Genomic DNA, 27,497 nt, shown 5'->3' on the forward strand with positions numbered 1-27,497 from the left:
TAAGCAACAAGGCTTGAAATTCACTGTTTAAGAAGTAAATACTTTTGCCTGATATGGATTGCGTAGCCCAGAGTACAACCCAGTGTGCTTGGTACTGTTGAAAATGTGTTCCTTGCACTTGAAGAGGATATTTCAGACCTTTCCAGACAATGAAATGTAAACCCAGTAGTGCAGCCTCCTCCCTGCAGACTGGCCTGAGGAGTTACCTCAGTTTCCAGGTGCAGGTGTGATCATACAGCTGCAGGGCATGCACCATGCTGGAAAAGGGCTGCTGTGCCTGGATTTCCAAGTGATTCTTTTTCTTCCCTGGGTACAAGAAAAATAGGCTTTATTTTATTTCCATTTAAACCAGTGACAGTATGTACAGAACAAACAGAGGTCTGCTGCTAAACATTTTACTGATGAAGCTGTACAATTTGTTGGGTAATGCAAGCTATTCTAAATTTTAAAAGCTATTATCAGTACGCTCCATGCTTTGTGAAATAGAAGTCTTTGGTGAGTTTTTCTGCTAGTAATAAAATGCTCTGCTGATTTTGATATCCAAACACCTGTATGAGCTTCCACCAATGCATATTGTGCCTATTTTAACTTATGTTCTTGTTGCTGATCTGGAAAGGAAACCTTCATTGATCTTGTTTTCTCTCACAATTGTACAGGTTTAGGAAACAAAGGATTTTTAATGTACTGACATTATGATGTGGCAAGATCATCTATTATTTATTGATGGTTTTCTATAATTAAAGTGACTTCAAGGAAAAATAGAACCACACATATAGAGTTTGATACAGTACAAAACTGTCCTTGTTATTGAATAACAGCAAAAAAATATGTGCATAGGAAAGGCAGTGGTGAATGCCTCTCCGTGACTTCCACTACTTATAGAAGTAGAATTGAGCTTCTTTCAAGAGTCTTTGAATCCCAGAAAGCTCTGAATTCTTAGATGTCATAGAAAATGGCAAGGTAGGAGGTCTTCCTAAAGGATCAAATAAAATCCAGCCAGATCATGAACTGGGAGTGAGCAAAAAACTTTAGATGCACTTCTGACCTACTTCTAACTTGCACCCTGACCATAAAGTAGGGTTCAGAAGCAATCTGTTGTGAATTCTTCAGCCAATTAGCTGAGCGAGTTACCAGTGCTTATAATGCGTGGAACGTGGAGGCTCTCTTGCCATTGCACTGAGCTGGATTGTTAATAGCAGGAAGCTAGCACTTCTCAGTACAGTGGATCAGCTACATGTGAAAATAAATGTAAAAAACCTGGAGGGCAATGGCAGCAGACTGAGATTAGCCTTTATTTAATTTAGCATTTGGGGGTCCAACACACAAATGAGCATTTTAGTAGGCTTCATGGTGGAAGTTGCTGTCATTTGTAAAATATTCTGGCCAATTAGCTAATAGTGTGCTTGGATTTCTCCTGTTTTGATACAGTAATACTAAGTACATTGTGAAGCCCAATTATACAAATCATCCCCATATGCCATACCAGTCTTTCTTTATGAACTGTGTTTATAAATCCTGTGTGAGGAAATGTGTACTTCAGCAATTTAGACCATGTGTAAAAACATAGCCAATAGGATTGTCAAGAAAACAAGTTCCAGCATAGGAAATCCTAATGTGTTCCGCTAAAATAACATGAGTGTGTTATGTTGTGTGAGTTTTCTGATTAAATGCATATTACTTTATAGTGCTTAACCTGCATAGGTCCTTCCGTTTCCCTTCTTATTTCTTCTTTCTCTCTCTCGCTCTCCATTTTTTTTTTCAGGATCCAAATTTGGAGTTCTTGAGGAAATTTGGAATTGGGCTAGTCTCAGGAACAATAGCCTCAATTATTAACATTCCTTTTGATGTTGCAAAAAGTAGGATTCAAGGACCACAGCCAGTTCCTGGAGAGATCAAGTACAGAACCTGTCTTAAAACTATGGCAACAGTCTATAAAGAGGAAGGGTAAAACATTCTTATTTTAATAAATGTCCAGACCTCTGTTTTAGTTCATATGGGTCCATAAAACAATGTTGTTATATTTCAGATTACACAAGGACATTAAGCCACCATGAACGCACTTATCAACAGAGCACAATGTTACACTTTGAACATGTCTTTTAGAATTAAAAGATACTAAAAGGAACTTCCTATTTCATGTGAGCTTTTACAGAAGGCTTACTGGGCTGTCAAAATGTATGGTCCACAAATAAATGCTTTGTATATCTCGTGTAATTCTTTCAACTCTTTTGTAAAAGGAAAATATCACTAGAAAACAGAGTATTTCCCAATTTAACTCCCCTTGTAAAATGACTGCTGAAATAATTAAATTAGGGGCAGATCTTTGTGACAGTAACATTTTCCAACGTTTTAAAATATTTCTTAAGTGAGGACTGAGTTGTAGCTTTGATATTCAATTATAGTCGTCATTTTGTCCATGTATGCAGCTGTTGTTAACAGAGTTGTCTTGAAAGTAAAACCATCTCACTGATTAAAGTCATATTTTTGATTGGCTGCACTCACAACATGGCTTTTGTGACCGAACATTGATTAACTTTTTCTCTTCATCTAATCTGCCTCTGTAAAATGTTAAAATCCAGATACTGCCTGTTATTGAACATGTGTAATTTCAAATAATTGCTTCTAAGTGCTCTGCCAGCATTTTAACAAACACATGCTAAAATTCCATTCTTCTTTTACAGCAAGAATAATGTTTGAAATTCTTTGTTTGTTTTTCTTCTGTTGCAGATTCCTGGCTCTGTACAAAGGCTTGATTCCCAAGATCATGAGGCTTGGTCCAGGTAGTTTTTCTTCTCTTGCTTCTCTGTTGTCTTTGTTCTTTTGTCTTCCTTTTTTTCAATTTCTTTACAAAGTTTAGTGAGTATCAAGCAACTTAATGAGACACTGTACCATCTTTGAATGATTCCTGTGGGTAATAATAAAATCTAATAATATAATAGAAGAATTTAGCTAAAGCATCTAAAAATTTATTTGCACATACAGATGGCATGATCACAGTTCCAAGTAACTGCTAGTTGGTGAAATTACATTATTTGTGAATAAGCCAGAATTCATCTTTGCAAATGTCAAAGCTGTAAAAGATTTGGAAGTACTTCTTAAAGCTTGTTGTATTCTTTCTAATGTGATTCTGTACCAATTCTGTAAAGTCCCCTTAAAACACAGGTTAGAGTCTCTCTTGTGTAAATGCTCTCAGCTAGATGAGCCCAAGCATATCACATACAAGTTACTTTCTTCTTCTTGTGCTCTGATGGATCTGTAAGGAATGGACTCTTAAGAACTGATGGCATGGGCTGGATTTGTATGATACTAGAATTAGATACTAGGACAAGGATAGCTTCAAACTAGGTTGTTGGTTGACCCCTCCCACTAGTTGTTAGTCCACATGCAAGGACACAGTGCTTAAAGTCTAGATCTTCTTCAACTTCTAGATTGTTTTTTCCCAAACTGCTTTTGATTAATGATGAAAGCAAAGCAATAGCCCATTAGAATTTGTCAGCCCACAGAGGCAGCCTGTGTTTAAAAATAGCAGAAACCCCAGTTTGAACAGTATCCTCATCGCATGGATTGTAGTTTCAATTTTGCAAAGTAATTTAATAGGCAAGAGCACATATGGTTAAAAGAAAGTAGATACAGAGTCTCCTCTGCAGAATTAAGGTGGCATTAGGTTTGTCTGTATAATTTTGCATATCCAGTCCTTCTTACAAGTCCATGCCTGGTTATGGTGCAGGGCAAAGGAAGAAGATGGAGAGGGGAAAAAAAGGCAGCTAAGCATAACTGGAGCTGAAAGACTTTTCCCTCAGGTACTAAATTACATACAGGACAAGGAGCAGTCAGGGCTTCACTTCTCCAGTACCCTTTAGCACAGCTAACTTTAGAATGAAACTTTTCATCTTACAATTGACAGTGCATTCTGGCTCAGATCTAGCAAATCAATTAAGAATGAGCTTCACCTTAAACACTTAGTCTCATTAACTAGTAAGAAGATTTGGTTTTCTGATTAAACAATAACATAATCTTTATTGTGACTGGAAAAGTAATTCCTTCTTTCAACACGTGAATATACTTGCAGGAAAAGAGATACACAAACATCACACAGTATAAGAGAGGAATCAGCCCTGACTGGAGATCAAATCACATCTTCCAGACGTTGTATCTATGATTTGTTTCTTGGTCAAACTGTTGCAAACTTCTGCTCTGTCTAGCTGTCTGGGAGTCACTGTTCACAGATTTCAAGTCTTTTCATGGTTCGTAAGGATTAATAACTGAAAAAATTCACGTGGTGTCTCTGTGCTCCTAGTTGTTTGAGCCTATCCCATCCACATACAGAGGTCAGATCAGTTCAGCAGCACTTGTTTGTTAGAAGTGCCCTTGCAAACTGCACAAATGAGCCAACAGGCAAAAGGCAAAGGAAGGAAAATGTTTGTGCCCCAGTCCTGGCACTCGCCAGTAGTACATTGTAACACACTCCTGCAGCCCTGAATTTGGTTCTGTTTCCCATCTTCTCCAGCTAGCAGCTTCTTTCTATATGTTTAGCTATATATACACCTTCAGAAACGTTCCCTTCTTGAGCTGATACAGCAACAGCAGGGCTTAAGTCTGGCTTCACATATTTATTGAGCTTAAGCTGTGATTTTGTACTGTTGTCCATTATCTGGTAGATAACACCACTGCATCAAATTAACACTGCCAGTGTTATTAGGTGCAGCCACAGGAAGACTATACTTATTTCAATACCACAATCTTCTAATTTAGATGTAATAAATGATCTGTAGAAAACCTTTCATGAATTTCACCTTTCATGAATATTTGTCATTACATAATTTAAGTTGTTATTTTATGGCCAAATCCAACTCCAAACAGATACACAAATATACACACATTCACAGATGAAAAAAATTCCCATGTATAAGAATGAATACAAACTAATCTTGCAAAAATATAACAAAAGATATCAGAAGTACACTGAGGACGAGTTCAGTTTAATATACATGCTTTTCACATCAATTTTATGGTCTAACATCAAGTAAAATACGTGTTCCAAGAATTGGTGAATTTTTAATGAATTAGGAAATTGCTAGAATTAACTATTTTTCAACTAAGGTTTTGCCATGTTCTGTCTTAGATTACACGCTTTAAATACTCTGGAAAAATTTGAGAGTACTGAATTCTGTACACAGTAAATTAATATATTTTCTTCCAGGTGGTGCAGTGATGCTTTTGGTTTATGAATACGTTTATTCATGGCTTCAGGACACAGCTGATCCCAAGTAGTGCTTCTGAAAAATGTACTCCTTAAAATTATATGCATTCTAAAATACATTTTAATAAAGTGTAACTGATTCTCAGCTGTTGTGGTTTTGAATGCTCTCAGACTGCTGATGCTATTACAGTTCAGAACAGTTTTAATCTCCAGGTCTTGGTTAAAAAAAAAAAAAATTGAAGTAGATACCTGCCTGAAAATGCATAAAGTAAATAACCAAATTGATATTGGTAATTTCTTCTTATGTTTCAAGAGAAAACATAAAGAAAACATGAGAACGAGGTAATTTTTCAAACTGAAAATTATGGACACTGAATTATACTATGCAGACAATACTTTTAGAAGTGCAGCTGAAATGGCAAAGAAGTGAGTTTCAGAGCATTTTTAAAAAGAAAACAGGAATAATTCCTTAGGACTAGGTACTGTGATAGCATAAAATGACAGCTCCAGATTAAGAACATGAGCTAAACTCTAGAAATTCTTGTGTCAAAATTTGTTCCCATTTCCATTCCAATTGAACCATTTTTGGTACAATTTCAGTAGTGGCAGAACTGCTTCTTAAGTTATTGAGAGTTAGGACAGAAAAAGCACAGCAAGGCTATCCACAACCTTAGGAGTAATCATAGTATTAAATGTCCTGCTTGTTCGTAGACATATATATCATATAAAGCTCACTCATGTCACAAAAGATACTGAACACAATTACTCTGAACCAAGTTAGATTCAGATACGAAACAGCTGTAGAAACCACAGAGACACAAAATCAGAGATTTGTAGGGGTTGTAAGAGACCTCCAGAGATTGTCTAGCCCAACTCCCCTACCAAAGCAGGCCCCCATACAAGAACTGGATAAATAACAAGAAAATACTTTTAGAATTTAGAATTAGAAAATACTTTGCAGATCTTAATTGTGGGGTTTTGTTTATTTGTTTGTTTGTTTGTTTGTTGTTTTTGGCCACCTTCATATCCTAAAAATGCTCAGGGCATCTTGACTACCTTTTTTGCCTTCTGTCACCACCGCAGAGTTGAAGAACAGTGTTCTAGACTGACAGCATGTATGCAGTGTTAACTATCTGTGCCCCTCTGCCTTCCTGTAGATAAAACTTATTGCTGAGCAGCTCAGATTCTTGCTTTTCCCAGTCACTGTAATAATAGCAGTATTTCAGTGACATACTCTGGTCTTAATTAGCCATTCTTACCATTTCCATGAGATGTATTTCTGCTAGACTGAGTGAGGACTAGACTGAGTTTCATTTCATGCAGTTGTGACACTTGACAGTTTCTTCCCAATAACTTAAATAATTTAATAATTAAATAATGTATTCTGTCATTAAAACATTCACTTTATCTGAAGGTTTATTGTCAAATGAATGCCTGTCATGCAATTGCTGAACATTTCTGGATTACCCCATGCTGTCTTTACAGTTCAAATGCTCTTCCTCTTACAGAGGTATAAAGCTTTCTCCCAGCAATCTTAAAGAAATATTTTTCTAGACTGTTATTTTTAAATGACATTTCACACATGAAGTCTCATCACAAGTGCTTTCTTAATGCATTAAAAAGCAACAAATGGCTAAATATAGTTGTGCATTCTAAGCACTTTCAAGGATGCTTGTGCTGCTGACATGCTCAGTTTACCTCTTTTGTCTTAATTTGACAACAGCAATTTCTCATTCCTATGTTACTTTGTAGCTAAAATCAATAAAATTAGCTCTGTTGCAGTTCCTAATTTTAAGGAAAAAGTTCCATGTCAGTATTTAGCCAAAGAGAAGACACTACTATGATCATTTTGAAAGTGAAAAGCAAAATGCTTCATAATTAGTCTTTTATTAATTTAGGGCATTCAAAATATAAAAATAAAAGACTTTAAACATACTGTATATACATATAGCCTTAGGTTTTACATCCTTTCCAACATGATTTTTTTTTCAGTTAATAGCTCACCCTGATCTTTGTTAAAAAAAGAGAACCATTTGAAAGCAAAAAACACAGCATTCTTTTAGAAAACAAACCAATTGATATACCTTTTTTTAAATGCCTTTTCCAGGCCAATCCACCATCCTTTCCTGGTGTAACATGATGTCAGATTCAGTTTTACCTCAGGACCATGCAAACACAGTGGGGCTGTCACTGGGAGTATTAGGCTTCACCGATTTCTTTAAAAACATTTGATGCTCTAGGAATGGAGACTAGGCTTTTAATACCAAAAAAACTTAAATTCTGCACTCACACAGTCTGCACATTTCCCAAATTAACCCTTTCACCACAACGAGTTCGCTCCAGATTTATACTCCTATACCTCATAGCAACAGTTGAATCATGTTTTTAATTAGAAAAACAAATCCTTTTATTTTTTTTCTTCCATTTATCATAACGTGGCTTAAAGTTCTATGGGTAAGCTAACACACTGTAGTTTTCAGTTTACCAGTGAGTATAAACAGTAAGGAAAATCCTTAGGAAAAGAAGTATTCTGCATCATAGGTTTATATTAAAAAAAAAGAAAAAGAAAAAAAAAACAGTGGTGAAATTTGACCAAAAAAAACCTACAAGCCAATCACCAAAGGCCAAGGTCAGGCCCCTTTACTCATGCTATATGATGCTTCCCACACAGTCGTGCTGATTTTCCACGTGGGGTCAGGTATTGTTTACACCAGGCTAATGCATGAAGAGCTACACTAAACAAACATAAAGGAAAGACAGTTTGTGATGCTGTGTGCATTCCCAAGCAAGGATTAATCAATGTAATGGCTTGTCTTGACTTTAAAAATTAGACCAGTTAAGATGAAAACAAGATAATTCAAGCAATTCATGCAAGCTAAGGTTCTGTTTCTCTTAAATATCTTCTAAAAGACCCCAGTATCTTGTGGGAATCTCAGCAGACTTCTATTCCAGAAATTTCCTTGTTGCACTCTATTACAGACCTGTGAATCCTTGGAGCTCAAAAAGCTGTGTTTTGGAAGACTGTACTTCGTTTATCTTTTTGTGTCTTCTTCCTTTGATGTGCACTGTGTTATATGGGTAATAATCAGTACACGTGCTCAATAGTTTTATAAACCAGAAAAAAAAAGGTTGAAAGTTGAAGTCCTGTTGTCAACTAAATCATTTATTGGCTCATGATCTTTTTCCTTTTTTTTTTTTTTTTTTCTAATTCTCATTTTATTTTTCCTTGAAAGCTTGTCTGGAGTTAAACCTATTTCTTTTTTTTGCAGGTTTTTTTTTTTGTTTGTTTGTTTTTTCCTATGTGCATAAACCTTCACCTTCATTTCAGCTACAAATGTATGAAGACAAAACATAGTCACCTCACAAACAGCATGGCAGTGTGATGAACTTTGCATGAACATTTTGTTGCATGTAGTGGTTTCCAACAGAGTATTTTAAAAAACATTCTTCTGAAAGGCAATGGCTTAAACATCTCGTTAAAGTTAACCAGCTGTTGAATTCCTTGCTTGTACTGAGGCCTGAGAGTATAGGATCACATCCGAGATCAGATCTTTCTTTCCTTAGGGCCATAATACAATACCTGTGTTCTTATAGAAATACTGTTCAGTGAACTATTTTTTAATGTAAAAAGCAAAGGTAGCAGCAGCTAGTTACATACATCTGTATTTTAGTGGATTTACTGTGTGCAACATTGCTGGTTACTTCTATTGTTAGGAAACTTTGCCCACAGCTATCTCAGTGATGGGACTTGGAAAACCACAAAGAGGGGACTGTATTTCAAGAGAGGGCTGTATTTTACCTTCCCACTGAATTAATGTTTAATGTGGTATGCATATAGAGCAATATTTGAAGAATGATGTTTTCTTCTTTGTTTTAACCATCTCTGATGTAATTTAAGATATTGCACATTTATAAAAATACACAATATATTAGTATTCTATGAATGATATGAAATCTCATACCAATCTTAATTTTTCTTTCCATATTCATATTCTCAACATACCTACACCATGTGGAAAGCATTCTGGAATAATATTCAGAACTTTATTATCGCCCAAAGAAAACAGGTAAATCTTCAAAGATCAGAATGTTAGCTCTCTTGGGATTAAAGTCAAGAAATTTTAAAGCAAAATCATTGGGACAGAGTACTTGCCACTGGATACAGAAATCTAGAAAGGGAACTTGTTAATAATAAATATCTGTGTTTTAAGCACCACCACCAGTATACTTATAAGGGAAAAAAATGCTTCAGAACAACAATGTAAACCTTACCAGGAGCCATATTTTACATTCATTAAAGCAGAAATTAAAGACAACTTCCTCTTAAAAAAAATATTACAGCATAATCTTTGGGCCAAAAATGCTGGACACGTGAGCTGACAATGACAGTATATTTCTGTTTCACAGTGGTTTTGCTGACTTACATAGCTTTATAAGCATCTTTGTACATTTCACACTAGTAGCATTTTTTTCTCTCCAGATTTCAGCTTTGTTGAGATATTTTCCACTCATTTCCGTTTCTGTACTTAACACAGAAGTGGTGTTTTGTGAACCTGGGAGGCTGAGGGCATCTGGGGAGAGTTACTTGGCAGGGTGTTGGCTTTTGAATCTTCTGCTAAAGAAATAACCATATTTCATGAGATGCTGAATCCTCCAATGTAGACCAAAAAAAAATAAAATAAAATGAAATAAAAAGAGGAAAGAAACATACGTAAACCTCATCACCTGAAATTATCACTGCACCATGCAAAGACAACTGAAAATAGCCAGAAAGTCACCTTTTTAACTCCCAAGGAAAAAGAAAATTAAAAATTAAAAAATAATAATAATTAAAACAAAAAACAGAAGACAGTGTACTGGGAAGTGAAAACAAATGCTGTTGAAAGCCTATATTTACAAATGGATAAAAATACAAACATATTGCTGCCTGATGACGATGAAGAGCCAGAAGAATCTGAGAGCCACAGATTGGTCTACCAAAACTCTATATTGGTCTACCAAAACTCAACAAAATGATAAAAAAGGTGATTTCTTAATAGTGGTGGATTGCATAATCTTATTTTCTCTCTAGAGACAGGTTGTTGGCAAGTATCTTTGATATCTTTGATATCTTGAACCACCTTTGCTGATTTGAGGCATGATAGAATTTCCTGTGATTATTTTTCTTTATTGATTTATACCCAAATCTTAACAACAATTGCACGTTTAATAACTCTGTGGTGATTAAGAATAAATATGTGTGGTTTGACCAGAGGAGTGTTAGACAAGTTTCCACGGGCCCTTTGAGGGACACAAGATCTTTACTTAGAGAGTGCAAGGGCATCAGCATGCTCCCCTCTGCTTCTGATGCTGACTTCAGCTCTTTCAGTCCCGAAAAGTCCTGCGGGAGACAAGTTAGGAGGAGAAAGGCCCTGCTGCGCCAGCATGAGGAGACCAGTCTGTGAGCCAGCCCAGTGCTGGGGACAATGGCTTGGAGCAGCTCCTGCATCAGAGAGCGGAGGCCGTGACTGAGTGGCTGCCTTCTCTGGCCGACTGCATGCCCTTGAAAGCCAGCGAGGCAGGGAGGTCGCAGCCATGAGGGGAGAGCGGTGTGCCTGCAGCGTGCTGCCACCCGTGGCCTGCCATGTAGCTGGAGGGAGCCGTGCTGTATGGCATGTAGGGCGACACCTGAGCCGATGTGGCGTAGGGAGACATGGCTGGTGCAGATACAAAGCTTCCAACTGCTGGGAGGCCGTTGTGTGCCTGAAAGGAAAGGGAGACATGTTTCTACGGGTGGAAGATGTTTTAGAGATAAAGGAGAAATTCTTCACGATAAAGGTGGTCAGGCAAATGTTGCCCAGAGAGGGTATGGATGCCCTGTCCCTAGAGATGTTCAAGGCCAGGTTGGATGGGACCTTGAGCTGCCAGATCTAAGTGTCCCTGTCCATGACAGGGAGTTGGAGCTAGATAATCTTTAAAGTCCCTTCAAACTGAGTTTATGATTTTAGGATAAAGCCTATCTGACATGAAGGAAGCTGCTGAGGCTTTGTACAAGAGCCAGGACCAGTGATGCCCATGTGGCAGCTGGACACACATAACTGGAGAGCCACCTGTCATCATTCTCCCAGATGTCCATGGTGCAGAGGTACCTTTGTGTTTTGCTTTTAAGACCAGCTATCTGAAACAGCCTGCACACCTGTCACAGGAGCCTATCCATGGCTATAAGCAGTTGCTGACACTTAAGGAACACATGTCAAGAGCAGGACAAGGACCAACAAGTATTATTCGATGATTCTGATATTATTAGATATTTAGTTAGTCCTTGTGAGTCCAGGAATTTAACTCAATGATTTTTGTGTCTCCTCCAACTCATGATATCCTACGCATATGGCCTTCTTGCACTGCCACCTGCAATGCCAGGAACTCCTGCAGCCCATGGTTGCATCTAATGCTGATGCTCAAGACCTAGTGCTACTGCTATTTGTGATAGACCCATCCCAGCACCTCACCCAATCCAGCCCCAAGAGGCTCAGCCCTGAGCTGCATCAGTCAGGCATGGGCACAGGTCCCAACATAATGCTCCTCAGAGTGAAAGGTAACAAGGAGCTGGGGAATGGAAACATCTGAAATTCTTTGGTAACTGTTTGCTCAGAGCTTTAGACAGAACTGTAGTATTATTACTGATTATGTCTTTTAAAATCTGTTTTCTAGGTGTCTTTAATATAACCTTGCAAATGTTCTTTGCTCACAGCTTCTCATGGTTTCAATGGCACTTCTGTGCACAAAGCAATTATAGGGCTAGGTCTTTTCCTGCAAGCTATTTTCTTAGGTCCTACCGTGGGCTAGGGAGACGGGTTTCTATTTAAATAAAGAAGGGAGAGTCCTTCAGTCTGCCGGGGTAGGATTTCACAATGAATGACTCCTTATTTAAATAAAAAAGTTCAGTGTTTTACTTCACACCCTGTAAATGCTTCTTCAGCAGAACAGAAACAAAACAGGATCATTTATCTTGCTTAGGTTTCGATTTGTGTAGTGTTTATGTTTTAGGATTTGTGGTGGTATTTTTTTCCCAGAAAGGTTTTCTGAGTATGAAAGAGTGGATATTGATTCAGCAGATCCTGTAATGTCTGCCAATTTTTCAGAGATTTAATCACCTGGTAAAACTGGACCTAACCTGGACAGTGCAGAGCTGAGAAGCAAAGCAGACTTTTGTTCCTGCTGAAACTTCAAACAGTGTTAACATTTCACTTGATCAATCTCTATCCAATTTGCACCTGCCCAAATTTCCAGTATTTATCTCCATGAAAAGCATACACTTTCAGGTGTATATTTCCTATATTTCCAGTGTAACTCAGTTCCTCTGGCTGGACTGTCTTCTCATTGCTGCTTGAAAAAACAAGCAGTAATCCTGCTAGAGTCAATATAAATGTGTGTAGCAATCTAAAACAGCAGGAGACAGTAAGGGGATTCCAGCCATAAGTCTCAAATAGGGATATTAATTGGTACAAAACATACAGCTGCAGCAGCAACATAATTGTCATTCCAAATCCATAAACACTTTGTTGAGGCTGAACTCACCTTATTCTTTTGAAAATCTAAATATGTGACCTGACCTTCAACTCCAATTACATGTCTCCTACTGTGTCTCAGAATTACACTTTAGCCTCAGTTTTAAATATCAGCGTTTTCAGCAATACTAATTAATACAAACCCTAAAATAATTGCGTTGCAAATTACTACACTTCTTAAATCACATGGAAAATGATTTCACTGAATTTATTTAAGTTAAAAAGCATGACAGGTCCAAAATAGCTGCTGTTCCCCAAGCTCCATGCCTCTTCCATCACGTAAATATTTTTCTTCAGAGTATGGAACCAGAAATAAGCATATCTCTGGTTTTCCCAACAGCAATAAAACCTTTTCATGAGGGCAGCAGATGCTAGAGGCAGACTATAACACAGGTATCAAGACTGACAACCCAACAGAATCCTGCAAGGAGAATGACAGAAATCCTGCTGGGGGTTGGAAGGTGGCCTGGGGCCTGTCCCTGGGAGTCCCATAATTGGTGTGGCAACACGGGACGGCCAAACTTCCAGCCTGAAAGCTCAGAGGAGTTTCTTTGGATGGCCACATGCTCCTCCAGGCTTGCCCACTCTCAAGTAGGTTGGTACCCAAGAGCAGGCTGGAGGCTGGAAGTCCCATTTTAAGTAAGGTGCCTCAGCATGAATGGTGATGTCCTATGAACCTTTGCTTATGCCTTTGTAAGACTCCTCCTAGGCTACAGAGGAGGAACGTGTCCCTCCAGCCTCCCACCTTGTCACTGCTCCCCTCTTAACACATGGCTCTGGGAAAAGCCAGCCTCCTTGTTTGCTGTAGAGAAGATAAAATGTTTCCCATATGCTGCACAGACCGCTGCGCTGTAGGATGCTTTCCAACCACTGGTGCTTCCTCCTAAAACTCTTTAGAAAAGACAGATGCTCTAACATCTCATCTGAGTAGAATAGGTACTCATAATTAGGCTACAAATGCATCTTCAAAGCTGTGTGCAGTCCTGCATTATGCCAATGCTGAAATACCACTTGGTGCAATCACTTTGCCATGGAATTGTCCCCATCCAGCTATCACAATCCAAGAGTCTGTTGGTGAGAAAGGCAACTTTCAGCCCTCAAGAAATGGCTTCTTGCTATATGCAAACCTAAACACTGCATCCAGACAATAAATAAATAAATAAATAACTCTAGAGATCATGACTATGTCTATATTCATGAATAAAGTAGACCAGGGCCAATTCTTAACACGGAGGACCGTCAGCATAATGCAATATCCAGCCCTACAGATCAGCTCCCTCTGGCCAGAAACAGGGTGGGCTCATCCACACAGCCTTTGGGAGGGCTCCCTGGCCAATGCCCTGCCTGACCCCATGCTGGGGGTCATGCTTTTCTTAAACTACAGCCATGAGAACTGATGTTTTCATGCTGTCTAACTGTTTTGAATGTGAGAAAGATCTTGCCAGAAACATTTGGTGCAGAGCATGGAGATGCATGTGTAGGGACTTCCAGAGATCTGTCAGATGCTTGAAAACTATTGCCTCTGCCTCACTGAATAAATTAATCCCTCGTATTTTAGTTCAATTACTACCAAGTTTTAGTGCTTGAAGATCAGTGATGTGAATGTCAGTAGGTATCTGAGGAAAGCAGGCAGCACAAGGGTGAGCCAGGGCTTTCCCCACACAGAGCAGGGTTCTGCTTCAGTGGGAGATTGTGCCATTCTGGCAAAGCAGCTCCTCTAGTCCCAATTCAAAACTGAGAGGATAAAAAAAAACTCACATTATGTGACTTAAAGCTGTGCCATTCAGAAAAGAAACACTGATATTCTTCTCTGACTTTCAGCATCAAGGGACTTGATGCAATGATTTTAACCACAGGGGCTTTTCTGTTACACAGCTGTAGAGCACGCAGGTTATCAGAAGGGTTGACACTTGTCTGTCAATCTGGCATTTTTTACAAACATGACATTCACTTAAAATAAATGGAGGGGATTAAGTTCCATGATCCTGTACATAGTGGATGAATAATTCATCCTGCAGCATTTCAGTCGGGAAACGAACACCAAAATCCAAACATTCATAATTAGGGGTGTGGGAACCCCACGATGATTACAGATTTTTTAAAACCCTTGGAAGTTGTCTTAAATGAAGAGCTCTTGAACCTTGTTTTTAAGTTTTATAAACATTTTTTCCTTAATTCAAACCATTGCTTATCAAGAGAAACATTTTAAAAACACTCTTGCCTATGTTGGTACAGGGAAAACAAAAGATAGATTCCACTTTTAGCCATAAATTCAACTTACATCCTGTTACTGAGTTATAATGTTTTGTTTCACCCCCTTCTCTGCTCTTCTTTCTCAGCATTTTGTTCTCTATGTATGTTCTCTGAGTATCAAAATTAGATTCCCTCCCTGTGATCCCTTCATGTGTAGCTTCTAAATATTTCCAAAAAGTGACCCAGAGTCATCTTCATTTTCTCCGAAATAGTATTTGAAATTGCAAGTTTGCATTTAGATTAACTGTTACTTACAGCAATCATGCAAAGAATCTCATTCTGAGTTTACACAATACAAAAGGGACATGGATGCTACCTCTATTTCATAGTCTGACTCTAAAGTAGACAGCTGACTCAGTCCAAAAGAATAGATAATTCTTCTTATGTTAATTGTTTCTAATGGTTGTGTCCTCTGTCCATTGTAACATAATTGCTACAAAATTGTTTTGAAGGGGCAATGTATTATACAGATAAATCATTAGTTTTGTGGAAGCATTCTAAATGTTTAGGAAACAAGAGTTTCTTGAGAAATGGCACTGGCTTTAAGACCAAGCTACCTGATCTGACAGCTCTGATGAGCTCGGACATGACTCAGCCTGAACTCCCCTGCCAGAACCAGCAGCAACTCTGCCTGTGCCACAGCTTCAGGAACACACCTCTGGTTGCTGTATCATGTTTCTCGTAGCAGGGAGCAGAGCTGAGTTTTTCATCCTTCAATCAGAAAAGCAAAGGACCTTAAAAACCCAGAGGATAGCTAATGTTCTTTGTGGTGTGCACATCATCAGTCAAAAAGGTGATGGTAACAAGACTAGGAGCAATCAAATGCAAACTGAAAGCATAAAGGAAGCAAATATGTAGATCTCCATTTTTAATTGGAGCTTAAACATGATTTATAAATCAAACCAACACATGGCATCCCAAGGGAAGAATAAACAAATTTTCTAAGTAAAACATCATCAGCGGGCATGTAATGGAAATCTCATTTTAGAAAACAGCATTACCTAAAGATGTAAGTAATACACCTGTGTTACTTTAAAGCTTTTCAAATAAAATATTATGGTGCACATTGTAGTTAACTAAATTAGAGCTAAATTCTGAAGCTGCTATTCAGTTCATCACCATCAGTGAGAAAAATTACATGGTCCTAAAAACACTCACTCAAAATCAGCATCTCACTAAAATTAACGTCCTACAGACGTAAGTCAGAGTTACCTAAAAAACAGACACTACAGACATGAGCAGCAAATTTGTTTCTCCAATTTATGATAACTCTGTATTAAGAAACTTTTTAAAGAAAAGTGTAATAAAATTGCTAAGATGGCAAGACGTATGTGATAACCCAGTCAGAGCTGATACTGAAAACTACTTTTGCTGTTCTTTCCTGATGCTGGAAATCTTTCTGCAAAAGTGTGTTCATAGCTCATGTTAGACCGTGTCCATATTCTTATATGATGACCTTTTACTGAACGTGTTCCTGCTTTCATTTTCTGCTAATTGAAGCAGTAGAAAGCTAGAATGGACAGATTCTGAAAAGTGAAAACATTTTAAATAAATGATTTTGAAGTCCAAAAAACCTTGAACAGAGGTGGGAATATTTTGTAGGTAGGATACTACTTTGAAAAGTGCCTTATATTTCAATAAGAACTGGAGAGCTAATACATAGAAATTGAGGAGCTTTTACAATAGCACACGGGCAAAATGTTTACAGTCAGTCTGTCTTGCAGCTGAGATGAGTTGATTCCCAGATCACTGGGCTTTGAAAATAGGAAGAAAACTTTCAAAGCTAGGGAGTTACAGGTTTCTCTTTCCCTCTCTGTTGTATAAAGCAATGCTGACATCCTATTTGAAAACACAGCTAGAACAGATAATATGCAGTCTTAAGTGCTTTGTAGCATTGTAAACGTGCTCAGTTATCCAATTTTTATGCCATCTCTCTTACACTGATGCTTTTATCTTTACATCTGTTTTCCCTGTTATTAAATTCAATAGTCCTTGCATTACACTATACCACATGAGCAAATCACACTACTTCTAAAATAAACTTCTGCTTAATAATGAGCAGATCCAATTCCCTGTGCTAAATGTGCTTTTTTATTAACTTAAAGTTCCTTCCTTTACTTGTGGGCATCTCCAGCTGCTCTGAATAACATAGAAATCAGATAGGATCAATTGAGTGTTTTAACTGAAGTTGCGACACGCATCAAGATCACTCTTAATTATATTTCCTTATCAAATTTTGAATCTCAGCCTCTTCAGGGAAATAAAAACACTCTTTTGGAAATAGTAATAACTGGAATTTACACACCATCACCAATACTTTCCTAAAGGAGCCATGGGCATTTTATGTCTTTTTGAAAACCAACTACAACAGAAACAAAAGAAAAAGAATGAAAAACCTCTTTCGCAGAGGCTTAAACAGGTAAAAACAATCTGAGTAATCTGCTACAAAAACAGCAGAGGGAAGGAGAAATGGGAATAAAACGGCTGAGACCAGGTTGACCGAGGGAAAACAGAGTGCTCTCCTGGGGAAAAGAGCAAGATGTTTTAGATGATTCCTCAGAAGAGAATGATTTTAGGTGATTTTCACAGTGAAATTATTTCTATCACATAGGACATATCAAGCACATATTAATAGGTTTTGCCTAAAATGTCTCCCAGAATGTGAGTATTGTGCAAGTGCTGTAGGTTCTCTAAATTGTTGGTTTCCATTCACACTCCAGTTTAGGAAGAGCAGTTTAAAATGGAATTTACCACCTTTCCAATGAAAGTTTTGGCTCTTGGGTTATTTTCTAGTTATTTAGTAAACCTCACAATTCTATTTACTCTGAGTACTAAGTTTGATTTCCATAATAAAGATGAAACTTGAGCTTCCTTTAGACAGATACACTGTGCTTAGTAGGACAACAGAATAGCTCAGGAAAAGTCATGCCATGAGAACAAAGTCCCCTGAGTAAGAACTAGCAGCACAATTGCATTGTTTTAAAACAGATTTGTACAGTAATTCACCCCTAGTATTTTGGCAAAATCTGGAGTTGTGCAGAGCAATTACGGGCGTTAAACAAGTAAACACAATGAGTGGGCTAAGCATTTGTTCTTCCTACAATTATGTTTTAAACTATGATGTATTAGCAAAAATTCGTAAGAAAAAAATGCTTTCTTTATATAGTATATGTAACAATACGTCGTAATTTAAATATAGTGTTATTTAAATGAAACTGAAGTTGATAGAGATGTTACAAACATAAAGACATCCAATGGATTTTTTCTGGTTAGAAGTTGGGTAAATATGAGGTCAAACTGGTCAAAACCTCACTTTGTCCTCTTTAGGGGAAACTGAAACTTCACTCCCCTTTGCCTAACAAATTCCTAATGCTATGGAGAAAATTACTGAGCAGCTGGCAACTAGGGTCGGTGAAATCACAACCCGCTGAATAGACATCATCATTATGATTGGTCATATATGCAATCCCTAAGATCCGATAAACAGCCACAACAGCTTATCACTATACAGCTTTTATCTACTTTATACTCTCCTGTAAGCACCAGAAGATTGAAGAGATCAGTTCCTGTTTGATCCCCTTGCCTGAATACCGTTCCCTGGCTGTGACACACATCTCCCACCACTCTCACAGAATCACAAAATGGCCTTCCTCCTCACCTTCCAGGCCTTGGGCATCTTTGTCACAGCAGAGCTCCTGGCCACCTGGGACCCTTGGAGTAGAGGGTGGTCAGTGTGTAGTCCAAGTATCATTGTACCATTCACTCACCTCTCTGACTTTCTTTATTACTTTCATCCGGGTGGAGTGCCCTGTAGCCATGTGGGTTGGTGGGCAGGGCACTGGGTTTTGGCCGTGGAAGCAGGTGGCCAGTAAGAGGCAGGTCTCACAAATGGGGTTCGAATGGGGTGCCATCCAGATCACCTGGGAAGGAATCGGGTGCATGTAGTGGGATCAGCTCATGCCCCTCACCCACAACATGCATTGACATGGATGCCTAGACCTCGAGCAAGCCATCTTAGTGTTTGTATTATAATAACAGACACTGGTCTGGAAATAAGACAGAACTGGAGAGTCTCCAAGCCAAGGTCTGAGTCCTTGCACCAGACAGGAACTCTGCTTACAGTTCTGCTAGGTACTATGGCAAGGAACCCAAAATGTCCCTCTCTTTAGCAGCATCCCTTCCCCCAGGTATAGGTTGGGAGCTGGCAGTTTGAACCTCTGTCATAATGGATTTTGCATGGATCCATAATAGGAGTCCAATTCCCTGAATCCTGGCTTAGAATATAAAATGCCACGTAAGCAATCTGCTAATGAAATTTTGCAGTAAATAATCTGTGTAGGAGGGTCACGTCATTTAAAGTTAAGTTTGCATCTCACTCCCAAAGAAGTAACTGTACATTGCAGGCTCTAAGCAGGGCAGATAAAAACAATTACAGATGCTTTGGCCATAACATTCATTGTTCATCTACAGTCATTGTTCAGGAACTTAAATATTTACCTTTCTTATATTTTCTGTGTGAATAATTGCCCACAATTGCACCCACAATTATTTGCAATCACTTGCCCTAAAATGGAGCCTTCACTTTTATGCTGCAAGCAACATGGAGATCAGGATTACCTCATCAGAATGCAACCAAAGCACAGGACAAGGACTGCCATCCCAATTAACTGAGAAGTCAAGACAGGAACAGCTGAGGAAGTTTTGCTGAGGCAGAGGTGAAAGGTTTGGTACTTTGGGGCCCACCTGGTATATCAGAGAAAGACTACCCGAATCACATTCACAAGCCCCTTGTAACTAGAAGTGTTCTCAGCAGCTCCAAGAGGTTTGGAGTCAGTCCTTCAAACAGCTCACACTTCTCTCGAGTAAACTCATAACAACCCGTTGCTCTTAGATCTCAGTTACAAACATTTTCCTTTTAATGAGCATCATCTCCCTCTGGCAGCATGCACATCTGCTTCTTGCAATACACACAGAAAATATATATGTATATATTTCCAAAGCTATTTACATCTCAACAAATAATACAGGCACGGGTCAGACCTTCCATATATTCATACACATGCAAATACCAACTCCAGTTCTTTCACTTTACACATCCCTTACGTTAGTCCAGAAAGACAAAAGCATGAGATGGTTGAAAATTGATTTATGAATATGAGAAATATTTATTAAATTATTTCATTTCCAATACAGGGTACAATTGGATTTGTATCCCTATATATATTTGTATTTGTGGCTGGTATTTTTTTCTTAATGCAACCATTACTATAAGCTGTTTAATGCATAAAAGTACTCAGGATATTTGTCCTTTCTGTTAGTAATATGATAATCCATAGAAGCCTTCCCCCAACACCACACTGAATGTGCCTCTCAGTGTCAATACCAGTATGTAACTGCGCTCCGTACAAAACTTTTACAACCTAAAACTGTCAAGCTCTCAAAAAACTAGTTTACTTTTCAGTTTGTCTGATTCATAATTGCACTGTTTGCAAAAGCTGTATTGTAAGAGAAATGTGCAAAAATACTGCAGTGGGAAAATATAATGTGACTCCTTACACAGGGACAATAAGTTGGGACAGCAGGTAATTAGAAGCAAATACAAACTTCACAAGGCATTGTTGTGACTCCCTGTTCAGTTTTGGTGCATAATGACAGTTCTCCAAGCAGTTCTCCAACTCCCCAACCCAAACACCAAATAACATTGCAAAGACACCCCAGTGAAATTAATAACACAAAGTGAAAAGTGTTCTACATCCAGCCATTTAGTTTCATGTTAAACAAGTAGGACTACATATTGCCAAGGCCAAAATTTGAAGTTTTCCTCCCTTTTTTTTTTAATCCTCTCTGAGACTGAATTCCCACTGACATGTAGGTAATGGGTAAAATGCAACCACCCACACTGCTCTCAGATGAGCCCTGGCTGAAGCATCAGAGCCCCCCCTAAACACAAGGCTACAGAGCCTTTATCTGAAACAAATAGGTATCCCTTGGAAGGGGAGAACAAATTGATAGTTTCAAAGTAGATGAGTCTCTTCCTCAGGCTGTTTTTCTTGCTCAATTAGTCTTGCTCCTGCCACAAGAACTTCCAAAGGATTTCTTGAGAGGTAAAATACTATCTTCTATGACTGAGGTGGGAGAAAGGAGTCCTCCACCCACCCAGTAGCTATGGAGCTTTTTGCAAGTTGTAGGCAGATGAATCTGTGCCACCAACACTGCCAGTGCTTAAAATGTAAAGCTGATACTAGTTAGGAACAGCAGAATTCACTCTAGGACCCACAGAATTCTTCATTAATGTGATTCAGAGCACATTCCTTCTGCTTCTGTTATATAATTGGAAAACCAGAGTGAAACTCATGTGCTGGGTTCTGTGCTCTGCTGACTTGTTTGTACGGGCACAACACTGAAGCAAGCACTGTCCAGCCACCTCTCTTCTGTGGGGGAAATCCTCTCTGCCTTCTCAAGATCCAGCATTTGCAATGAGCTTTGCACAGAGGAGATGAAAGTTGCATTTACCCTGAAGTCCAAATTGAGAGCCTATTGCAATGTAATTCATCTGGCATGAAAATTATCTCTGCAACTTCCCCCTTTCCCACCACTCCAGCTTCCTGCTTGCTGGATCTGCATAAATGAACTAATATTCTCTCCTGTCCTCTGCTCGTCTATCTCCATACAAAGCAATATGTGTGGTTAAAAAAAAAAAAAGAAAAGAAAAAAAGAAGAAATTAGAAAACACACGTAAATGTACAAGGGTGCATTTTTGTGAGACTGAATTCCCATGGAAATGCACTCCAGACTCACTGAGCTTCATCAGACAGGCAGCCAAGGCAGTTCTATGTGCATCAAGATTTTGGCTCATAAATTTCACTTTGCACCTTTGGCCAAAGTAAATAAATAAATAAATAGATAAATAAATAAATAAATAGGAAGTTGGGAAAAAATAAATAAATGTAAACCACCACTTATTCACCCCCTTATTTGACATTAATTTTCTTTAAACACATGCTGAATGAGTAAGGTACTGACTTGTGACATACAAGGCAGCTAATGCACACGACTGAAATTACTAAGCAAGGCTGAATACCATGTGAATAGATTGGTCTGTAGTCCAGAAATGCCCACTAATATGTATTATTGAGGGGAAATCTCATCTGTGCCTTCTTTTAGTGAGCAGAAATAATCTAAAAAGCATTTATCCAAAAGGCTATTTTCTTTTATGTCCTTTTAAACTCTCTGGACAATGTATTTTTATCAATGAATTCCACTTTATTAATTGCAATTTTCTCCATTTTTAAATAGTGAATATGTTTAAATTACATTTGTCAGACAATTTTTCAGATTGAACAGAACTCCAAAATAGAACTGGTATTAACAATAGAGCAGTAATACGTTATGAATATGAAAGCATAAATGTTGAAAGAGTGAAAAAAAAAAAGAAGAAAAAATAGCTTCCAACACCAGCACTGAAAATCACACAATATACATAGCATTGTTCCTCAGCATGCCCATTGAGGTAAATGAAATTCCAAAGGTGTATTATCCTGAAGCCACATCCTGTGACTTTTGTGGCAGAATCAGTGAATGGCCCAGACTGGTGTCTAAGACAACACAGCCCTGGCACAGCTGGCCTCAGTAGAAAATGAAGATCTTCATAATTCTTAGTAAGAGTGCTAGTAACTTATTTGTTTCCTAATAAAACCGTGGAAGGATGAATATTAACTCTAAGTCTAATTCTATCTTTAACTGCACAGTCATGGCTATAACATTCTGCACAATGTTTTTTATAGTATGCAATGAACAAAATAACACAAGAATAGAAAAAGATATAATGCAAAACAAATGGAATAACATTAAGGGCATCATATTGTTTGGAAGACAGAATATGCAACAATGTGGTTGTTCACTTTGGGGGACCTATGGTATGTGCCATTCTACCTTGGTCACTACAAGTACCCACACAGCTTCTACTCAACAGCTCAAAAGGGTTTGGTTCAGCTCCTCTCGGCACCAAACTAATCACGGAGTCCAAAAGCAGACTCAGAACTCAGCACACATGTCCCAAACCTCTGTCATTGAGGGGCAGCACACTAAGAGACCTTTTTTTTTATTATTCTTTGAATTCATTACAAGTGTGACAAATGAATCGCAGGGAAGGCAATGGTCTGGGAAACCCGTCTTATGTCTTGAAATGTTTCCATCGAATGGAAAAAGTACAGATGGTTGGGATTTTTTGTTTGGTTTGGTTGGTTGTGTTTTTCTGAAACCTGCGCTGCCCAGCTAGGAACAGTTAACTCTTTTAAAGCTTTTCCCCTGGCATGGGATTTGATTAGCATAAGGATTTAGACAAAGATTTGTTAAGCCGCAGCTATATCGTGCTGTAATAAAACCATTGGCAGTTCGCAATCTACTTAAAGCGGTTAAAAACGCTTCGCGTAGGAAGCAGATGCACCTCGTTTTCGAATTCTTCCTCTACCTCCCGAGTGCCGCTCATAGCCCGCAGCGCGGCCACCAGGGTGGCGGTGGGAAGCACCGAGAGCAGCAGGGACACAGAGCAACCGAGCCGACTGCGGGAGCTCAGCCCCGGGAAGGGGCCGCAGCCCCGGGGCAGAGCTCGGGGGCCCCACGCACCTCCCCTCCCGGCCGGCCCTCTCCCTTTACCTGGCTGTACTTGGCCTCCTGTTCAAGGGAGCTCTTCTCCAGCCCGTTCACGGTGTGCTGAGCTGCAGGGGGGAAGCTGCTACGGCCCAGGCTGCTCCACTCCTCCACCTTGGGGCTGGGGTATGACGAGGGGTCACTCACTGCGGAAAACACGGAGGCAGGGGGTTAGAGGCAGAGCTAAGGGGGGGCAGTCCCTCAACTCCAGCACAGCGCTGAGCCCCACTACCCTGCCTGGAGGGGGAGATAGCTGCGCCTCCCATCTCTCCGAGCAGTCGGTTAGAAGAGCATCGTGCCACCAGGCGCAGAGCTGGCTCGACCCGGTGCTTGGCCTCCCCGGAGTCTGCTGGGGAAGCTGACAGGAATCGCCGCCGATGTAAATAGCAGCCCGCGGTAGAAAAAAGCTAGCACATCGGCTCGGCGCACCGGGCTCTAAATACGTTTGGGACCAAAACTAAGAAAAAGCAAACAAAAAAAAAACAAAACAAATTAAAAAAAAAAGGTGGGGGGGTGGAGAGAGAGAAAAAACAGTCTTAAAAGAAAGAAAAGAAAAGAAAAACAAACGGAAAGGGTGGAAAGAGGGGGAAAACTCCCTTCCCTTTACGTGCAACAGCCCCCGCGGCACGGGGCTCCGGGCTGTGCGTGCGCTCCGCAGGCGGAGCAACCCGGGAGCGGCACGGAGCCGGGGGGGCACGGTTGGCTCAGGCACCCCCAGCGGAGCAGAGTGCGGGGCCGCACCCGCCCTGCGAGCGGCTCTGAGCACCCCTTCGGCCCCTGGAGGGGCACCAATCCGGAGCTGGCTTGAGAAATTGAGCCCTCTCGGTGAGTGCCCTTTTCTGCTGATCTCACACTTTCCCATAAATAGGGGCTTCCTTTCCGTGTCAGCGAGGTCAGTTTATTCTATAAATCAAGGGCGAACAGCCCCCATCGGAGGCAGCGGCCGCTCGGCAGACCCAGCCCGGAGCTGGGAAGGAGGTGGGGGGGAGGATTGGGGGAAGGTTTACACCGCAGAAAGACGTGTTCGCCTCCATGCTGAGGCAGGGAGAGACGGCCGTGCGGGCAGAGGCCTATGTCTGCGGGGGGCAGAATAGGAGTGCTCGCTACACAGTTCTGACTCGAGTGTGATCGTACAGTTCTCATCTTTTTAATGCTTATTGCCAACATCACCTCCCCCCGGCCCGGAGCAGGCACTACCAGGAGGGTGTTTTTAAGGCCGACTCAGACACATCTGTGGCTGTGGCAGCGCTGAGGGTAGAAGCAGCTCGTGAAGCACAGGGCGAATAAATGCAAAAAACTATACGTGTGTACTTCCAAATAAAAGTCGTGTGCGTATGTATTGCCTGGAAAAAAAAAAACAAACTATTTTCTCAAAGTCGGTAAAAGATAATCAATCTGCAATGCATTAAGGATCACTTTGCATTAGAAGTGCTTCTGAAACTGGACTGCTGCCGTTAAAAAGCGCAACGAGAGTGGGACTCGTCCCCCCCTCCACTCACTGGGAGGGCAAAGCGGGACGTGGGGAGCGCTGGAGGCGGTGGTTCTTCCCGACTGTTGGAAGTACAGCAGCCGCCTGGCACCAACCGACGTGGAAAAAATGTCCCTTTCTCTGCGGCAAAGTGCAGTGAGCAGCCAGGGTACGCGGCGCGGTTCCCAAACGGAGAAACAGAAAGAGGGTGGAAGGGATACATGGAGCAAACCTTCGGGGTTTCGTTTTCCCGGACCACCGCTTCGAAGGAAAATACGGCATCAGAATTAAGGCAATTAGGTGACATTTGAACTTCCTGCCTGAGCGCATTTGGCCTGATTGCGAAAAGCAAAGAAAGCGGACTGCTCGGTAACGCAGAGGAGGCGCCTACGGCCCGGGGGAGGCAGCGAACCGGCACCGAGTGCAGCCCGGGCCGCTCCCTGCGGTCACGTTTGGCACAGCTCGGCCCCGGTTCCACCGGGAACGGCCGATGTCCGCCGATGCCCGCAGCACCCCTGGACCTGCGCTGTACCCGAATCACGGGGCACGTCCCGCGGAAGCTCAGGCTGGGGAGACGCGGAGCTCGCGACCCTCGGGCCCCCTCCTCACCTTGGTCCGTGATGGAGCGGATGCCCAGGATGTCCGTCACCGAGTGAGATGAGGGCCAGGTGCGGGGCATGGCCATGGTACCAGGGATGGCAGGCACGCCTGGCGGCGTGGGCACTTTGGTTCCCGCGGTAGCGATGGGGCTGGGATAGGAGTAGATGTGATTGTAGGGCAGGGCGGGCTGCGGGGGTGGCTGGTGCTGCTTGTAGGAGTCGTAATGGCCCTGCTGGGACAGGTTCCCGATCTTGTTGCGGAGGATGCGGCTGATGGAGCTGACCGACGGCACGTTGTACTTGTCGCACACGCCATCGGCCAGCAGGCGATCCCGGATCTCCCAAGCGAAGATGCCCGGATCCCTTTGTTTGTAGGTCCGGATATGTTTGACCACTGTGGGAGTGGTGACCCGCGGCTTGCTGCCTCCGATAGCCCCCGGTAGGATGGAGCCGGTCTCGTTGTAGCGAGCCAGGATTTTGCTGACACAGCCGTGGGAAACGCGGAGCTGGCGGCTGATATCACACGGCCTGATCCCCAGCTGCGCCAGTTCCACAATCCGGAGCCGGATGGCATTGGGCAGGGGCCTCCCGTTGACGAAAACCCCCCCGAGCTGGTTCACCTCCCCGAAGGCGGGTTCTGCAAGTAAGCACACACACGGCCGTCGGACACTGAGCGGTGCTCGGGAGGGCATCCACGGACCGATGCCACTGCGCGGAGACCCCCGGACACGGTGTTTCCAAATAGCGGAAAAATCACCGAAATTGAAAAGAAGGGAAAAGAAAGGAAAAAAAAAAAGAAGAAGAAGAAGGAAAAAAGAGAGAGAGAGAGAGAGATAAAGACAAAGAAAAAAAGCGAGAGAGAAAAAAATAAATAAATAAACGTGGCAACAAATGTCGGATTTCTCTGGACTGTGCACCAAGCTTATTCCAAGAAAGCACATTCCAGAGATGTCAAAATGAGATCGCCCCAACGGAAGGTTCAGTTCTGTTGTCACAGGAAAGGGAACATGGAGAAAAGAAAAAGAAAAGAAAAGAAAAAGAAAAACATTTTCAGAGGCGTGGGGGAGGGGGAGGAAGGAAAAGTCGTTGAGGAAATTCTTTTAGATCTGGGAGAGGCGGTGGCAGCGCTGCTCCGGCAGCACCGCCCGTGCCCCGCGTTGTACGGAGCAGTTCTGAGGCTGCTCGCTCTGTACCAGCACGAATACAGCCGGTTGTAAAACAAACGTGCTAAAACGTTAACTGCTCCGATCGGTGTCAGGAATAATATACAACGTGCCACAGGCTGCAGCCATCCACTCTGCTGCGATCCTGCCTCACGCTCACATAATAACATTAATAATAAACCGAGCAGTCATTAGCTTTTCCTCCTCCCCGCTCTGCCCCTCGTCCCGACGTGTAGAAACACGAGTAAAGTCAATAAGGAGCAGCAGCGGCGGCACATGACGGCATGGGCACGAGGCTCCCTCTCTCTTGACAGCCCCCCGCAGATCCCGGCACTCACCCATTCCTCCGAGCGGGACACCTCCGGGGCCGCCCTAAATCCCCAGCGCAGCCCGCGGTTCCCGGCCTCCTGCTGCCCCGGCCGCGCTCGCCCTCCGGGCACCCTGCTTTCCGCCGAGGAGGTGGCAGGGGGGCGAGGAAAAAAGGACTACAAGGAAATGTACTTCCCGGCGAGAGAGCCTTGAGTTCTGCATTTCAACCTCAGGGCAACGTGGGCAGGGCCGGGCTGGGCCGGGAGCCGCAGCCCCCCGCTCCCGAGCCCGCCCCCGGGGGCGGCCCGG

General features: G+C 41.4%; 2 protein-coding genes across 8 annotated transcripts in view; one reads left to right on the forward strand and one right to left on the reverse strand.

Moving 5' to 3' along the window:
* SLC25A21 (solute carrier family 25 member 21) overlaps positions 1-5,389 on the forward strand; it is a 219,170-nt gene extending 213,781 nt beyond the window's left edge. For 2 of the 4 annotated variants that reach the window (XM_065753311.1, XM_065753337.1), the window contains exons 8-10: positions 1,763-1,944; positions 2,728-2,780; positions 5,201-5,389. In XM_065753311.1, coding sequence (XP_065609383.1) covers positions 1,763-1,944; positions 2,728-2,780; positions 5,201-5,271 — 306 coding nt within the window. In that variant the 3' untranslated portion in view covers positions 5,272-5,389. Of the gene's footprint in view, positions 1-1,762; positions 1,945-2,727; positions 2,781-4,069; positions 4,118-4,297 lie in introns of those variants that run through there. The other 2 variants (XM_065753319.1, XM_065753328.1) reach the window with 2 other exon arrangements.
* Positions 53-27,400, reverse strand: PAX9 (paired box 9). Of its 4 annotated transcripts, XM_065753248.1 has the most exons (5): positions 27,218-27,400; positions 25,727-26,353; positions 23,656-23,795; positions 18,768-18,920; positions 10,190-10,942 (listed from the first exon to the last, which is right to left on the reverse strand). In XM_065753248.1, the coding sequence occupies exons 1-5, from the start codon at positions 27,219-27,221 to the stop codon at positions 10,688-10,690; spliced, it is 1,179 nt and encodes a 392-aa protein (XP_065609320.1). In that variant the 5' UTR covers positions 27,222-27,400; the 3' UTR covers positions 10,190-10,687. The 4 variants fall into 4 exon arrangements, with proteins under 4 accessions (XP_065609336.1, XP_065609320.1, XP_065609311.1 ...); XM_065753239.1 differs by lacking the exon at positions 27,218-27,400 and having other exon boundaries at positions 25,727-26,468; XM_065753264.1 differs by lacking the exons at positions 10,190-10,942; positions 18,768-18,920; positions 27,218-27,400 and adding an exon at positions 53-306 and having other exon boundaries at positions 25,727-26,468.
* Between the last annotated feature and the right edge of the window lie 97 nt (positions 27,401-27,497).

This window comes from Cyrtonyx montezumae, unplaced genomic scaffold, assembly GCF_038088225.1.
Source record: "Cyrtonyx montezumae isolate F1298 unplaced genomic scaffold, pur_monq_1.0 scaffold_10, whole genome shotgun sequence".
Taxonomy (NCBI): Eukaryota; Metazoa; Chordata; class Aves; order Galliformes; family Odontophoridae; genus Cyrtonyx; species Cyrtonyx montezumae.

Coding starts and splice junctions, on each gene's coding strand:
- PAX9 (XM_065753239.1), bottom strand. CDS start 26,408: ATGCCCTCCCGAGCACCGCTCAGTGTCCGACGGCCGTGTGTGTGCTTA. Junction 23,796..25,726: donor CCGCTCCATCACGGACCAAG/GTGAGGAGGGGG, acceptor TGTTTTCCGCAG/TGAGTGACCCCTCGTCATAC. Junction 18,921..23,655: donor AGGAGGCCAAGTACAGCCAG/GTAAAGGGAGAG, acceptor ATTCCTTCCCAG/GTGATCTGGATGGCACCCCA.